Consider the following 15,679-nt stretch of genomic DNA (forward strand, 5'->3'; position numbering starts at 1 on the left):
TATTGAAAAATCCCAAGGAAATCAAAGAGGAGGAAATCTTGGATTCTTTCGTTTCTCATAGGAAACTCATCGTGAATGTCATGTTGTTCTCTCCTGTTCTCTACTGTAAACAAATCCGGTATGCTAAATAATCCTTATTCAATGTTGCATAGTCCTGTTTTCTAAATGAACATTACCCAATGAATAGTAATGTTCAATTCAACGTTACATTAACCTGTTGTCTAGGAAGAACTTATCCCCTGGAAAAGTAAGAGTGAATACAATGTGATGTTAGCTGGTTATGTTCTGGCGTCATTTACTAATGAAAACTAACCATGAACTAAAAAGATTAGAAGCTGCTTCAATATGAACACAGTTTCTGCAAGAAAATTAACAAAGAAGGTCGATTTCTGAGATTCAATTGTGTATAATATTCAATTGCCCATGGAATCTATCCCTGAATTCAAACTTCTGTAGTCCCGCTGTTTGAAATTAACGTTCCTCATGGAAGATTAACAGCGAATTCAGTGTTCTGTAATTTCATTGCAGACAACATTTCTATGGTAATCCCAGATTGATTTCAAAGTTCTATCAGAAGTTATATGCGCGGAACATTTCCTGTTGAAAACGAACATGAATTCAAAGGCCTGCAACTGAGTGAATATGGAGAATGTTTCCCATTAAAAACTGCACAATAAACAATTCTCTTGTAAAGGAAGGTGCGAATTCAACGTTATATGATCGTTTTCTGTAGGAAGATCAATTCCCGTCATAAAATAAGCGTAATTGACAGTTTCATTCACCGGTTATCTAGTAGGATCAGTTGCTATTGAAAAATTCCAAGGAATTCAAAGAGTAGGACATCTTGGATTCTTTCGTTTCTCATTGGAAACTCATCGTGAATGTCATGTTGTTCTCTCTTGTCCACTACTGTAAACAAATCCGCTTTCCTAAATAAGCCTTATTCAATGTTGCATAGTCCTGTTTTGTAAGTGAACATTTCCCAATGAATAGTAATGTATAATTCAACGTTACGTTAACCTCTTGTCTACGAAGAACTTATCCCCTGGAATAGTAAGAGTGAATGCAATGTGATGTTAGCCGGTTAAGTACTAGCGTCATTTACTAATGAATACTAACCATGAACTGAAAAGATTAGAAGCTGCGTGATTACCAACATAGGTTGTGCAAGAAAACTAACAGAGAAAGTCGATTTCTGTGATTCAATTGTTTATAATATTCAATTGCCCTTTAGAATCTATCCCTGAATTTAAAGTTCGGTAGTACCGCTGTTTGAAATCAACATTTCTCACTGAAGACTAACAGGGAATTCAGTGTTCTGTAATTTCATTACAGACAACATTCCTATGATAATCTGTGATTGATTCCATAGTTCTATCAGAAGTAATATGCTCAGAACATTTCCTGTTGAATACGAACATGAATTCAAAGGCCTGAAACTCTGTGAATACTGAAAATGTTTCCCGTTAAAAACTTTGCACAATAAACACTTCTCTTTCAAAAGTAGGAGCAATTTCAACGTTCTATGATCGTAATGTGTAGGAAGCTCAATTCCCGTTTAAAAGTAAGCGTAATTAACAGTTTCGTTCACTGGTTATCTAGTAGGATCAGTTGCTATTGAAAAATCCCAAGGAACTCAAAGAGTAGGAAATCTTGGATTCTTCCGTTTCTCATTGAAAACTCATCATGAATGTCCTGTTTTTCTCTGCTGTTCTTTACGGTAAACAAATCCGCTTTCCTAAATAAGCCGTATTTAATGTTGCATAGTCCTGTTTTTTAAGTGAACATTTCCCACTGAATAGTAATGTTCATTTCAACGGTCCATAAACCGGTTGTCTAGGAAGAACTTATCCCCTGGAAAAGTAAGAGTGATTGCAATGTGATGTTAGCCGGTTATGTAATAGCGTCATTTACTAATGAAAACTAAACTTGAACTGAAAAGATTAGAAGCAGCTTCCATACCAACATAGGTTGTGCACGAAAACTAACAGTAAGTCGAGTTCTGTAATTCAATTGTGTATAATATTCAATTTCCCTTTGAAATCTATTCCTAAATTCAAAGTTCTATAGACCAGCTGTTTGAAATGAACGTTTCTCACTGAAGACTAACAGCGAATTCAGTGTTCTGTAATTTCATTACAGACAACATTCCTATGGTAATCTAAGATTGATTTCAAAGTTCTATCAGAAGTAATATGCTCAGAACATTTCCTGTTGAAAACAAACATGAATTCAAAGGCCTGGAACTGTGTGAATACTGAGAATGTTTCCCATTGAAAACTGTGTACAACAGACAATTCTCTTTCAGAAGTGGAGCGAATTCAACGTTCTACGATCGTATTGTGTAGGAATCTCTATTCCCGTCTTAAAGTAAGCATAATTGACAGTTTCATTCATCGGTTATCTAGTAGGATCAGTTGCTATTGAAAAATCCCAAGGAATTCAAAGAGTAGGAAAGCTTGGATTCTTTCGTTTCTCATTGAAAACTCATTGTGAATGTCATGTTGTTCTCTCCTGTTCTCTACTGCAAAAAAATCCGCTTTCCTAACTAAGCCGGTATTCAATGTTGCATAGTCATGTTTTCTAAGTGAACATTTCCCAATGAATAGTAATGTTCAATTCAACGTTACGTTAACCTGTTGTCTAAGAAGAACTTATCCCCTGGAAAAGTAACAGTGAATGCAATGTGATGTTAGCCAGTTATGTACTAGCATCATTTACTAAAAAAAACTAACCGTGAACTGAAAAGATTAGAAGCTTCTTCAATACCAACATAGGTTGTGCAAGAAAACTAACAGAGAAAGTCGAGGTCTGTGATTCAATTGTGTATAATATTCAATTTCCCTTTGAAATCTATCCCTGAATTCAAAGTTCTGTAGTCCCGCTGTTTGAAATGAACCTTTCTCACGGAAGACTAACAGCATATTCAGTGTTCTGTAATTTCATTACAGACAACATTCCCATGGTAATCTAAGGTTGATTTCAATGTTCTATCAGAAGATATATGCTAGGAAAATTTCCTATTGAAAACGAACATGAATTCAAAAGCCTGTAACTGTATGAACACTGAGAATGTTACCCGTTTAAAACTGTGCACAATAAACAATTCTCTTTGAAAAGTAGGTGCGAATTCAACGTTCTATGAACGTATTCTGTAGGAAGCTCAATTAATTGACAGTTTCATTCACCGGTTATCTAGTAGGATCACTTGGTATTGAAATATCCCAAGGAATTCAAGGAGTAGAACACCTTGGATCCTTTCGATTCTCATTGAAAACTCATCGTGAATGTCATGTTGTTCTCTCCTGTTCTCTGCTGTAAACAAATCCGCTTTCGTTACTAAGCCTGTATTCAATGTTGCATAGACCTGTTTTCTAAGTGAACATTTCCCAATGAATAGTAATGTTCAACTCAACTTTACATTTACCTGTTGTGTAGGAAGAACTGATACCCTGGAAAAGTAACAGTGAATGCAATGTGATTTTAGCCGGTTATATACTAGAGTCATTTTGTAATGAAAACTAACCATGACCTGAAAAGATTAGAAGCTGCTTCAATACAAACATAGGTTGTGCAAGAAAACTAACAGGGAAAGTCCAGTTCTGTGAATCAACTCTGTATAATATTCAATTGCCCTATGAAATCTATCCCTGAATTCAAAGTTCTGTGGTCCCGCCTGTTGAAATGAACATTTCTCACTGAAGACTAACAGCGGATTTAGTGTTCATCTGTAATTTCATTACAGACAGCATTCCTACGGTAATCTAAGATTGATATCAATATTCTATGAGAAGTCATATGCTCGGAACATTTCCTGTTGAAAAGGAACATGAATTCAAAGCCTGGAACTGTGTGAATACTGAGAATGTTTCCTGTTGAAAACTGTACACAATAAACAATTCTCTTTTAAAAGTAGGTGCGAATTCACCGTTCTATAATCGTATTGTGTAGGAAGCTCAATTCCCGTCTTAAAGTAAGTGTAATTGACAGTTTCATACACCGGTTATCTAGTAGGATCAGTTGCTATTGAAAAATCCCAAGGAATTCAAAGAGTAGGACATCTTGGATCCTTTCGTTTCTCAGTTAAAACTCATCGTGAATGTCATGTTGTTCTCTCCTGTTCTCTACTGTAAACAAACGCGCTTTCCTATCTAAGCTTGTATTCAATGTTGCATAGACCTGTTTCCTAAGTGACCTTTCCCCAATGAATAGTAATGTTCAATTAAATGTTACGTTAACCTGTTGTATCGGAAGAGCTTCTCCCCTGGAAAAGTAACAGTGAAAGCAATGTGAGGTTAGCCGGTTATGTACTAGCGTCATTTTCTAATGAAAAATAACCATGAACTGAAAAGATTAGAAGCTGCTTCAATACCAACATATGTTGGGCAAGAAATCTAACAGGGAAAGTCCAGTTCTGTGATTCAATTGTGTATAATATTCAATTGCCCTTTGCAATCTATCCCTGAATTCAAAGTTCTCTAGTCCCACTGTTTGAAATGAACATTTCTCAATGAAAACTAACATCTAATTTAGTGTTCTCTAATTTCGTTACAGACAACATTCTTATGGTAATCTAAGATTGATTTCAACGTTCTATCAGAAGTTCTATGCTCCTCGGAACGTTTCCTGTTGAAAACGAACATGAATTCAAAGCCCTGGAACTGTGTGTATACCGAGAATGTTTCCCGTTGAAAACTGTGCACAATAAACAATTCTCTTTTAAAAGTAGGTGTGAATTCAACGTTCTATGATCGTATTCCGTAGGGCGCTCGATTCCTTCTTAAAGTAAGCGTAAGTGACAGTTTCATTCACCGGTAATCTAGTAAGATCCGTTGTTATTGATAAATCACAAGGAATTCAAAGAGTAGGACATCTTGGATTCTTTCGTTTCTTATTGAAAACTCATCGTGAATGTCATGTTGTTCTCTCCTGTTCTCTACTGTAAACAAATCCGCTTTCCTAACCATGCCTGTATTCAATGTAGCATAGTCCTGTTTTCTAAGTGAACATTTCCCAATGAATAGTAATGTTCAATTCAACATTCTGTAAACCTGTTCTCTAGGAAGAAATTATCCCCTTGAAAAGTAACAGAGATTGCAGTGTGATGTTAGCCGGTTATGTATTAGCGTCATTTTCTAAGGAGAACTAACCATGAACAGCAAAGATTAGAAGCTGCTTCAATACCAACATAAGTTGCGCAAGAAAACTAACAGAGAAAGTCCAGTTCTGTGATGAATTGTGTATAATATTCAATTGCCCTTTGCAATCTATCCCTGAATTCAAAGTTCTGTAGTCCCGCTGTTTGAAATGAACCTTTCTCACTGAAGACTAACAGCGAATTTAGTGTTCTGTAATTTCATTACAGGCAACATTCCTATGGTAATCTAAGATTGATTAAAAAGGTTGATCAGAAGTTATATGCTCGGATAATTTCCTGTTGAAAACAAACATGAATTCAAAGGCCTGGAACTGTGTGAATATTGAGAATGTTTCCTGTTGAAAACTGTTCACAATAAAAAATTCTATTTCAAAATTAGGAGGGAATTCAACGTTCTATGATCATATTGTGCAGGAAGCTCAATTCCCGTCTTAAAGTTAGCGAATTGACAGTTTCATTCACCGGTTATCTGGTAGGATCAGTTGGTATTGAAAAATCCTTAGGAATTCAAAGAGTAGGACATCTTGTAATCTTCCGATTCTCATGGAAAACTCATCCTGGATGTCATATTGTTCTCTCCTGTTCTCTAGTGTAAACAAATCCGCTTTCCTAACTAAGCCTGTATTCAAAGTTGCCTTGTCCTGTTTTCTAAGTGAACATTACCCACACAATAGTAATGTTCAATTCAACGTTACGTTAACCTGTTCTTTAGGAATAAATTATCCCCTGGAAAAGTAAGAGTGAATGCAATGTGATGTTAGCCAGTTATGTACTAGCGTCATTTACTAAGGAAAACTAACCATGAACTGAAAAGATTAGAAGCTGGTTCAATACCAGGTTGTGTAAGAAAACTCACAGAGAAAGTCCAGTTCTGTGATTCAATTGTGTGTAATATTCAATTGCCCTTTGAAATGTATCACTGAATTCAAAGTTCTGTAGTCCCGCTGTTTGAAATGAACGTTTCTCACTGAAGACTAACAGCGAATTCGGTGTTCTGTAATTTCATTACAGACAACATTCCTATGGTAATCTAAGGTTGATTTCAAAGTTCTATCAGAAGTTATATGCTCAGAACATTTCCTGTTGAAACCGAACATGAATTCAAAGGCCTGGAACTGTGTGAATACTGAGAATGTTTCCCGTTGAAAACTGTGCCCAATAAACAATTTTCTTTTAAAAGTAGGTGCGAATTCAACGTTCTATGATCGTTTTTTGTAGGAAGCTCAATTCCTGTCTTAAATTAAGCGTAATTGACAGTTTAATTCACCGGTTATCTAGTAGGATCTGTTGTTATTGAAAAATCCCAAGGAATTCAAAGAGTAGGACATAATGGATTCTTTCGTTTCTCACTGAAAACTCATCGTGAATGTCATGTTGTTTTTTCCTGTTCTCTACTGTAAACAAATCCACTTTCCTAACTAAGCCTATATTCAATGTTGCATAGTCTTGTTTTCTAAGTGGATATTTCCCAATGAATAGTAATGTTCAATTCAATGTTACGTTAACCTGTTTTCTAGAAGAATTATCCTCTGGAAAAGTAACAGTGATTGCAATGTGATGTTAGCCGGTTATGTACTAGCGTCATTTTCTAATGAAAATTGGCCATGAACTGAAAAGATTAGAAGCTGCATCAATATCAACATAGGTTGTTCAAGAAAACTAACAGAGAAAGTGCAGTTTTGTGATTCAATTGTGTATAATATTCAATGGCCCTTTGCAATCTATCCCGGAATTCAAAGTTCTGTAGTCCCGCTGTTTGAAATGAACATTTCTCACTGAAGACTAACAGTGAATTTTGTGTTCTGTAATTTCATTACAGACAACATTCCCATGGTAATCAAAGATTTATTTCAAAGTTCTATGAGTAGTTATATGCTCGGAAAATTTCCTGTTGAAAATGAACATGAAATCAAAGGCCTGGAACTGTGTGAATACTGAGAATGTTTCCAGTTGAAAACTGTGCCCAATAAACAATTTTATTTTAAAAATAGGTGCGAATTCAACGTTCTATGATCGTATTCTGTAGGAAGCTCAATTCCCCTCTAAAAGTAATTGACAGTTTCATTCACCGGTTATCTAGTAGGATCAGTTGCTATTGAAAAATCCCAAGGAATTCAAAGAGTAGGACATCTTGGATTCTTTCGTATCTCATTGAAAACTCACCGTGAATGTCATGTTGTTCTCTCCTGTTCTCTACTGTAAACAAATCCACTGTCCTAACTATGCCTGTATTCAATGTTGCATAGTCCTGTTTTCTAAGTGAACATTTGCCAATGAATAGTAATGTTCAATTCAACGTTACTTTATCCCTTTGTCTAGGAAGAACTTATCCCCTGATAAAGTAAGAGTGAATGCAATGTGTTGTTAGCCGGTTATGTACTAGCGTCATTTACTTATGAAAACTAATCCTGAACTGAAAAGATTAGAAGCTGCTTCAATACCAACATAGGTCGTGCAAGAAAACTAACAGAGAAAGTCCAGTTCTGTGATTCAATTGTGTATAATATTCAATTGCCCTTTGCAATCTATCAATGAATTCAAAGTTCTGTAGTCCCGTTGTTTGAAATGAACGTTTCTCACTGAAGACTAACAGCGAATTCATTGTTCTGTAATTTCATTACAGACAACATTCTTCTGGCAATCTAAGATTGATTTCAAAGTTCTATTAGAACTTATATGCTCGGAACATTTCCTATTGAAAATGAACATGAATTCAAAGGCCTGGAACTGTGTGAATACTGAGAATGTTTCCCGTAGGAAACTGTGCGCAATAAACAATTCTCTTTTCAAAGTAGGTGCGAATTCAACGTTGTATGATTGTATTGTGTAGGAAGCTCAATTCCTGTCTTAAAGTAAACGCAATTGACAGTTTCATTCACCAGTTATCTAGTAAGATCAGTTGCTATTGAAAAATCCCAAGGAATTCAAAGAGTAGGACATCTTGGATTCTTTCGTTTCTCATTGAAAACTCATCGTGAATGTCATGTTGTTTTTTCCTGTTCTCTAGTGTAAACAAACCCGCTTTCCTAACTAAGCCTGTATTCAATGTTGCATAGACCTGTTTCCTAAGTGAACATTTCCCAATGAATAGTAATGTTCAATTAAATGTTACGTTAACCTGTTGTCTCGGAAGAGCTTCTCCCCTGTAAAAGTAACAGTGAAAGCAATGTGAGGTTAGCTGGATATGTTCTAGCGTCATTTTCTAATGTAAACTAACCATGAACTGAAAAGATTAGAAGCTGCTTCAATACCAACATATGTTGTGGAAGAATACTAACAGAGAAAGTCCAGTTCTGTGATTCAATTGTGTATAATATTCAATTGCCCTTTGCAATCTATCCCTGAATTCAAAGTTGTGTAGTTCCGCTGTTTGAAATGAACATTTCTCACTGAAGACTAACAGCGAATTTAGTGTTCTCTAATTTCGTTACAGACAACATTCTTATGGTTGTCACGCCTGCCTCACTAGCAAGGAGGATGCCACAATCAGGATTCTTCTGAACACACTTTATTGGGGACTGCCAAGCTGCTAGATGCGAAGACCCAGAACCACGAAAGGCAAATGTTTATATAGGGTTTTAGGCTGCCTACCCACAAATGATTGGTCAACTGAGGATATGTGGCCACCAGTGATTGGTTACTTTCTGGATGCCTCATTAGCATCGGCCCACGACGGGTTGGAGCATGCGCACTGTGCTTGATTTACACCACCTGTGACCAAGAAGAGGCCGAAAACCGGCGCCAACTTGTAATGGCGTCTGCACGGCTCCTAACATCTCCCCCTTTTTTATTATTCAGACACCAAGGGACCAAATCACCTATCTAGCCTTTTCCACTTCTGGCAACAGGCGATCAAGGTTATAAGGCCTTGGAAAACTCACAACTCACCTTATCCTGTGCAATGAGTTATTCCTCAGGGATGTGCAAAGGCTGAGTGTGAAATAAAACTAGAAGTCTTATGCCTAACCTGGTGCAATGAGAACAAGCTCTCAGGGTGCAAAGGCCACAAGACAGCTTAACAGTTGAGAGAAATGTACAGGTCAAGCAATTGTAAAATTATGCACAGGGACATCATGCAAGTACCAATGAGGCCCAGAGTAAGCACCAATCACTGGTTTCAGCTCCCTATTGTTTCAGAGTTATCAACCAAGCATTAGGTGAATGTCCTGTTTCCAGTGCAGCAAATGCTTGCACTAGCATAGCATTGTCTCTGAGTCTTTGACTTCGCATTTTACAGAAACACCATAGACATCCGACTGCAGCAGCGATCATCAACAGCATCATGGAACCCATTCCAGCCCATTCCTTCAAATAGAGGGTAGCTTTCTATATCCAGTCCAATAATCCCGTAACCAAAAACAAGTCCACTCGTGTTGAATTCACATGGGTCAGCAGTCCAGTTAGTAAGCAAATAATGTGATAACTGGCGTGACAGATTATACACAATCCATTTTCCATTCACATCCCAATTGTGCCAATTACCATAAAGTATCAACTTGTTCTTACACTAAATTAATTCTTTGATTAACAATCATTAACCCTCCTCTTAATTGTGCATTAATAGAAGTTTGAACATCCAAAGTATTAGCTACATTAGCTGATAAATTATTCAAAGTCGCAGCAGTTTGTATAGTAATAGCAGCCACAATGGCTGTAGTAATCCCAAAATCTCTTTTGGTTCTAAACAAAGTCATAGAACTAGGAGAACAGCATCATGTATTACAGGTAGAGGTTTTGGGAATACTGAGAGTATTCCCCAACGGGGTTCTGTCCATATCCCCAGAAGGTTGAACAGGGGTAATATCATCAGCACAGCAATCACGATCTTCATCCTTTTCTGGACTCTCTTTGACCACTCGCGTCAGTCTGGCAGGAACCCAAATGGGATTATCTTGATCCTGTGGAAAAACACAAACAGCTCCCCTGGATCTTATTAAAACAGGATCCGGGCCCTTCCATTGATTAGATATAACATCTTTCCATTTTATTTTTTCTGAAACTGGTGATGGTGGCAGACAATGCCTGTCTGCTGCTGACCTACCCATCACGTCCAAATTTAAAAAATTAAGTGTAAAAAGAGCTAGGGAAATAGTTCCTTTAGGTCCCAACGTCGTGGGGCCTATTCCCCCTTTTTGTTTAGATAAATATGTCTTGAGTGTACCATGAGCACGTTCCACAATCCCTTGTGCTTGTGGGTTATAAGGTAGTCCTGTCTTGTGTTCTACACCTAAGCGTTGACAAAATTGCTGAAAAGTCTTTGAAGTATAGGCCGGACCATTGTCTGTTTTAAGACTGTAGGGTTTTCCCCAAGCAGCCCAGGCCTCCAAGCAATGAGTGATGACATGGGACACCTTTTCCCCAGCAAGGGCTGTGGCATGTATAATACCAGAGTAAGTATCCACAGAGACATGAAGATATTTCATTTTTCCAAAAGCAGGAATATGAGTTACATCTATTTGCCACAAATGTAAGGGGCGCAAGCCTCGAGGATTAATGCCCAGACAAGGAGTATGTCTGAACTCTGCGCAATTAGGACATTGGAGTACAATATTTCTAGCTTCAGCTCTAGTTAGCTGAAATTTATATCTTAAGGTTTGAGCAGGAACATGATACAGTTTATGAAAATCTACAGCAGCTTCGTACCTGTTTGCAACCCAAAAAAGGTGTTGTGTGGCGACATCAGCCAAATCATTAGCTCTAGCCATAGGGCCAGGCAACAGAGTGTGAGCTCGAATATGTTGTATAAAAAAGGGATGACACCTATTTCTGATAGAATTTTGAATATCATGAAAGATATGTGCTACTTTACTTTTAGCATTAATAGGTCCAGCAACTTCTAATTGTTTAACAGCATTTACAACATAATGGGAGTCTGAGATAATATTAATAGGTTTTGAAAATTGTCGCAACACCAAAGCAACTACTGCACATTCCACCAATTGTGGGGAAGTTAAATTAAATTGTAATTGTACTGGCACTTGGTCAATAACATAGCTCCCCAGACCTGTCTTTGATCCATCAGTATAAATGTCTATAGCTCCTAAAAGAGGTTGAGAACTAGTAATCTTAGGGAAAATTATTTCTTGAGTGAGAGCAAACTGTAACAGCGGATGTTTAGGATAATGGTTATCTATTTCTCCAGAAAAGGTGCATCTTAAAATGGCCCACGTATCAATAGTGGCACAGAGAGTTTGAACTTGAAATGTAGTATAGGGAACAATGATTGTTTCAGGAAATTTGGCAAAATGTGTGATGGCTAGTTGAAGTCCTTTTAAAGCAAGCTCTGCAACTAACGTAGGATAATGTCCAATAACTTTTCCTGGAGAGGAATGAGAATGGACCCATAACAGAGGTCCATCCTGCCACAAAACAGCAGTGGGTAACAAGGATGATTGTATTATACACAGCGAAAAAGGTTGATCTTCTGTTATTCTAATTAACTGAGAACTTTGTATAGCCTTTTCTATTTTTTCTAATACCTTAATAGCTTCAGGATTAAGATTACGAGGAGAAGTAATGTGAGCTTCTCCTTCTAAAATTTGAAACAAAGGTTTTAACTCAGATGTGGGAATCCTCAAAAAAGGTCTAAGCCAATTAATGTCTCCTAATAATTTTTGAAAATCATTTAAAGTTTTTAAATAATCTCTACGGATTGTGACCTTTTGAGGGGTAATTTTATCAGGATATATTTTTGTACCTAAGAAACTACCTATTACTCCTTCTTGTACCTTTTCAGGAGCAATTATTAAACCTTTTAATTTTAAAGATTCATTTAATCTCAAATAAGCTACTTTTAGGTCCTCTCCAGATTGCCCACATAATAAAATATCATCCATGTAATGGCAAATTTTTATTTTTGGAAATTGTTGTCTTATTGGCTTAATGGCATGAGAAACAAGCAATTGACACATAGTTGGGCTATTGGCCATGCCTTGTGGCAGGACCTTCCACTGATATCTAGCATCAGGTTCCTCATGATTGACAGATGGTAAAGTAAAGGCAAATCTTTGTCTATCACTCTGATGCAAAGGGATGGAGAAAAAACAGTCTTTAATATCCACTATAATAAGTTCCCAATGTTTTGGCAGAACTGACAATAAAGGCAGACCTTTTTGTATAGGTCCCATAATTTGCATTTGAGTATTAATAGCTCTCAGGTCATGTAAAAGTCTCCATTTTCCTGACTTTTTCTTGATCACAAAAATAGGAGTATTCCTGGGTGATTGTGAGGATTCTAAATGTCCCTGCTCTAATTGTTCCTGCACAAGTTCTTTTGCTGCTCTTAATTTCTTGGAGGTGAGAGGCCATTGGGGTACCCACACAGGTGCCTCCGTCACCCAGGGTATGAGCAAAGCATCCTCAATGGCCCCTAGGAAAAACCCAGTCCTTTTCGATCTAATTTTTGAGTAACAGTCACAGGCTTTGGACTTCCTTGTGACATTTTTCCTAATCCTTTTTCTGGAACACACCCCATATCTCTCATAATTTGTTGACTCTGACTAGAGTAATCATTAGTCAATTTAAACTTCATCTGATGTAAAATATCTCGTCCCCACAAATTTACTGGTAAAGGGAGTACATATGGTATGAATTCTCCCGCACGTCCTTCATGATCCCTCCATCTTAAAGCCTGAGCACTTATACTAGGAGAAGACTCATATCCCAACCCTTGTAAGGTTTGTGAAGACTGATTGACAGGCCAATTAGAAGGCCACCATTTGGTGGAGATAATACTAGTATCTGCTCCCGTATCTAAAATACCAGAGAAAATTTTTCCTTGAATAATTAACTCCAAGGTTGGTCTTTCATCCAGATCCAGTGAGACATAGGCACATCCTCCTCTGGAGGATCCAAGACCTTTTGTTCCCCTAGTATCCTTTTTATAAGGGAACAAGCCATGTAGGCTAGGCAATACTAAAAGCTGAGCAATACGATCCCCACAGGAAATAGAAGATATCCCTCTAGGGGAAGAGCACAGAATTTTTACTTGTCCTTCATAATCCTCATCAATAACTCCAGGGTGAACAATTAAGCCTTTCAGAGCTGAAGATGAGCGTCCTAGCACCAAGCCTACTGTATCAGGGGGCAGGGGTCCTTTAAAATCAGAGGGGATTGGTTGACAGCCCATTTGTGGTGTTAATACTGCTCGGGTGGTGGCACAGAGGTCCAATCCTGCGGAACCCAGAGTGGCTCTCCGTGGCTCCCCGGTGGCCTCATGGATACCTTGGGTGGCTCGACATTCATGGCCCCATACATTTGAGGGCCCTGGGGTCGAGGGCCCCTCTGTCCGTTTTTTGGCTGGCTATTAGAATCATTTGTGAGCACTCTCCCCTTAATATCTTTAACTGACCTACACTCATTGGCCCAATGTTTACCCTTCCCACAACGTGGACATCCCAGGAACTTTCTTCTGTACATTAACTCTGTCTTGACTTCCTGGAATCTGACTCTTACACTGCCTTTTTATGTGTCCTCTTTTCCCACAATTATAGCAAGTAATGTCTCTAATCCTCTTTGCAGCAAGGACAGCTACTGCTATCCCCGCATTAGACAAAGGACCTCCTATCTCTCTGCATGCTTTCATCCAGGCATTAAGCCCTTTTCCTTTCCATGGTGTAATAGCATTTCTACACTCCTTTGTACATTGCTCATAAACAAGCTGTTCTATAAGGGGCATAGCAGTATCAGGGTCTCCAAAAATTCTACCTGCAGCCTCCATTATTCTTGCCACAAAATCCGAAAAAGGTTCATTTGTGCCTTGAACTATTTTTGTTAAGTTGCCAGTAACTTCTCCTTTATTGGGCAGGCTTTTCCATGCTCGTACAGCTATCTGGTTAATCTGTCCATATACCTCCACAGGGTAGGCCGTCTGATTAACCGTCCATTGTCCCTGGCCAGTCAACATTTCATAAGTCCAAAATGGCTGACCATTAGCAGCATTTTGTCTAGCCTGAGTGGTGCAGGCATCTTGATAGATAGATTTCCAATCAAGATATTGTCCCATTGTTAAGCAGGCTTTCACTGTATTATACCAATCTGCAGGAGTCATTGCATGAGCAGTGAGCCTCTCTACCTGAGCCTGAGTAAAGGAGGCATTAGTCCCATACGTCCTAACTGACTCTGCAAGATATTTTAACTGTTTATGTCTTATGGGCTCATGACATCCGCCCTGAGCTGGATCGTCAAACACTGGAAATATTTGTTGAATTTTTCTTATTTCTTTTGGCTTGCAGAAAGAAGTTCCCTCCATGTATCTCAGTACTTCCCTATTTGTTAAAGGTGGGGCAGAAGGCACAACAGGAGGGTCAGGGCGATATATCTCAGCCTGATACCTGTCAGCTTCCTCCTCTAACACAGCCTCATCATACAAGTCCAACTCCCCTTCGCTGTCTGAGGATTCAAAAGATCTTACAGAAGCAGTCTCAGAATTTGATGAGCTTGCCACATGTAAATATTTGAATTCACTTAATAAAGGATACAAATTATTACCTTCCAAATCTTCAACCTTAGTTTCCTTTTAATCATTAACCTTCATTACATTTTGTTCTTTCCTTTTATTACCTTCTAAATCTTTAACCTTAGTTTTCTTTTTACCATTACCCTTCATTACATTTTGTTCTTTCCTTTTATTCTGTTTTCCTTTTTGTTCCCTTTTTTCTGTTTCTGACATACTGTCCTGATGTTCCGCTAAAGTCCTCTGGCCCTCTTTCACTTTCCTTTCACACCGCTTGTCATCCAGACAAGCTCTAACCATCCTCCACAAAGGCAAAGTTCCCGGTCTTAGCGTATTGTTGTCTTTCTCCCGTTGCAGATCTTTTCCTAACTTTTCCCAAGACGGTACCGTCAATGACCCTGTAGCTACAAATCAGGGTGCAACCCGGTCTATTTCCTTCAGAAATCAGTTTAAAGTTGACTCTGATATTTTAAGATTTCTCTCTTTTAGCAATCCTTGTAAAGCACAGAGTAACGGTCCCGAATGGATATTGCCCATGATTGTCTCTTGTACGTACAAGAGCGGACAGCCAGCAGAGCTATCTACCTCTGACTTACAGCAACAAAAAACACAACAAACAAGAACTATAATGAGCACACAGGGCAAGAAGAAAATCACAACAATAGGATCAACTTCCCAGGGCAGCATACTTCTCAGAAAAAAGTCCGAATCCGTCCGTCCCGTGTGTCAGTTCTGAATACTCCTTAAAACAGGGATCTTCGCTGGTGCAAGATGTCAATCCCCAGGGTTTCGGCACCACTTGTCACGCCCGCCTCACCAGCAAGGAGGACACCACAATCAGGATTCTTCTGAACACACTTTATTGGGGACTGCCAAGCTGCTAGATGCGAAGACCCAGAACCACGAAAGGCAACTGTTTACATAGGGTTTTAGGCTGCCTACCCACAAATGATTGGTCAACTGAGGATATGTGGCCACCAGTGATTGGTTACTTTCTGGATGCCTCATTAGCATCGGCCCACGACGGGTTGGAGCATGCGCACTGTGCTTGATTTACACCAGCTGTG

The 15,679-nt window shown here is 38.4% G+C and overlaps 1 protein-coding gene across 1 annotated transcript; it reads right to left on the bottom strand.

Annotated features, from left to right (window-relative positions):
* Nucleotides 1-12,527: 12,527 nt before the first annotated feature.
* On the bottom strand, nucleotides 12,528-13,286 carry LOC123463956 (endogenous retrovirus group K member 7 Pro protein-like). The gene has a single exon (XM_045160055.1). The coding sequence runs from the start codon at nucleotides 13,284-13,286 to the stop codon at nucleotides 12,528-12,530; it is 759 nt and encodes a 252-aa protein (XP_045015990.1).
* Nucleotides 13,287-15,679: the final 2,393 nt, after the last annotated feature.

Source organism: Jaculus jaculus, chromosome 10 (genome assembly GCF_020740685.1).
Source record: "Jaculus jaculus isolate mJacJac1 chromosome 10, mJacJac1.mat.Y.cur, whole genome shotgun sequence".
NCBI classification, from domain to species: domain Eukaryota; kingdom Metazoa; phylum Chordata; class Mammalia; order Rodentia; family Dipodidae; genus Jaculus; species Jaculus jaculus.

Bases quoted from the DNA above. Each gene is read 5' to 3' on its own strand.
- LOC123463956 (XM_045160055.1), bottom strand. From the start codon at position 13,286: ATGGGCTGTCAACCAATCCCCTCTGATTTTAAAGGACCCCTGCCCCCT.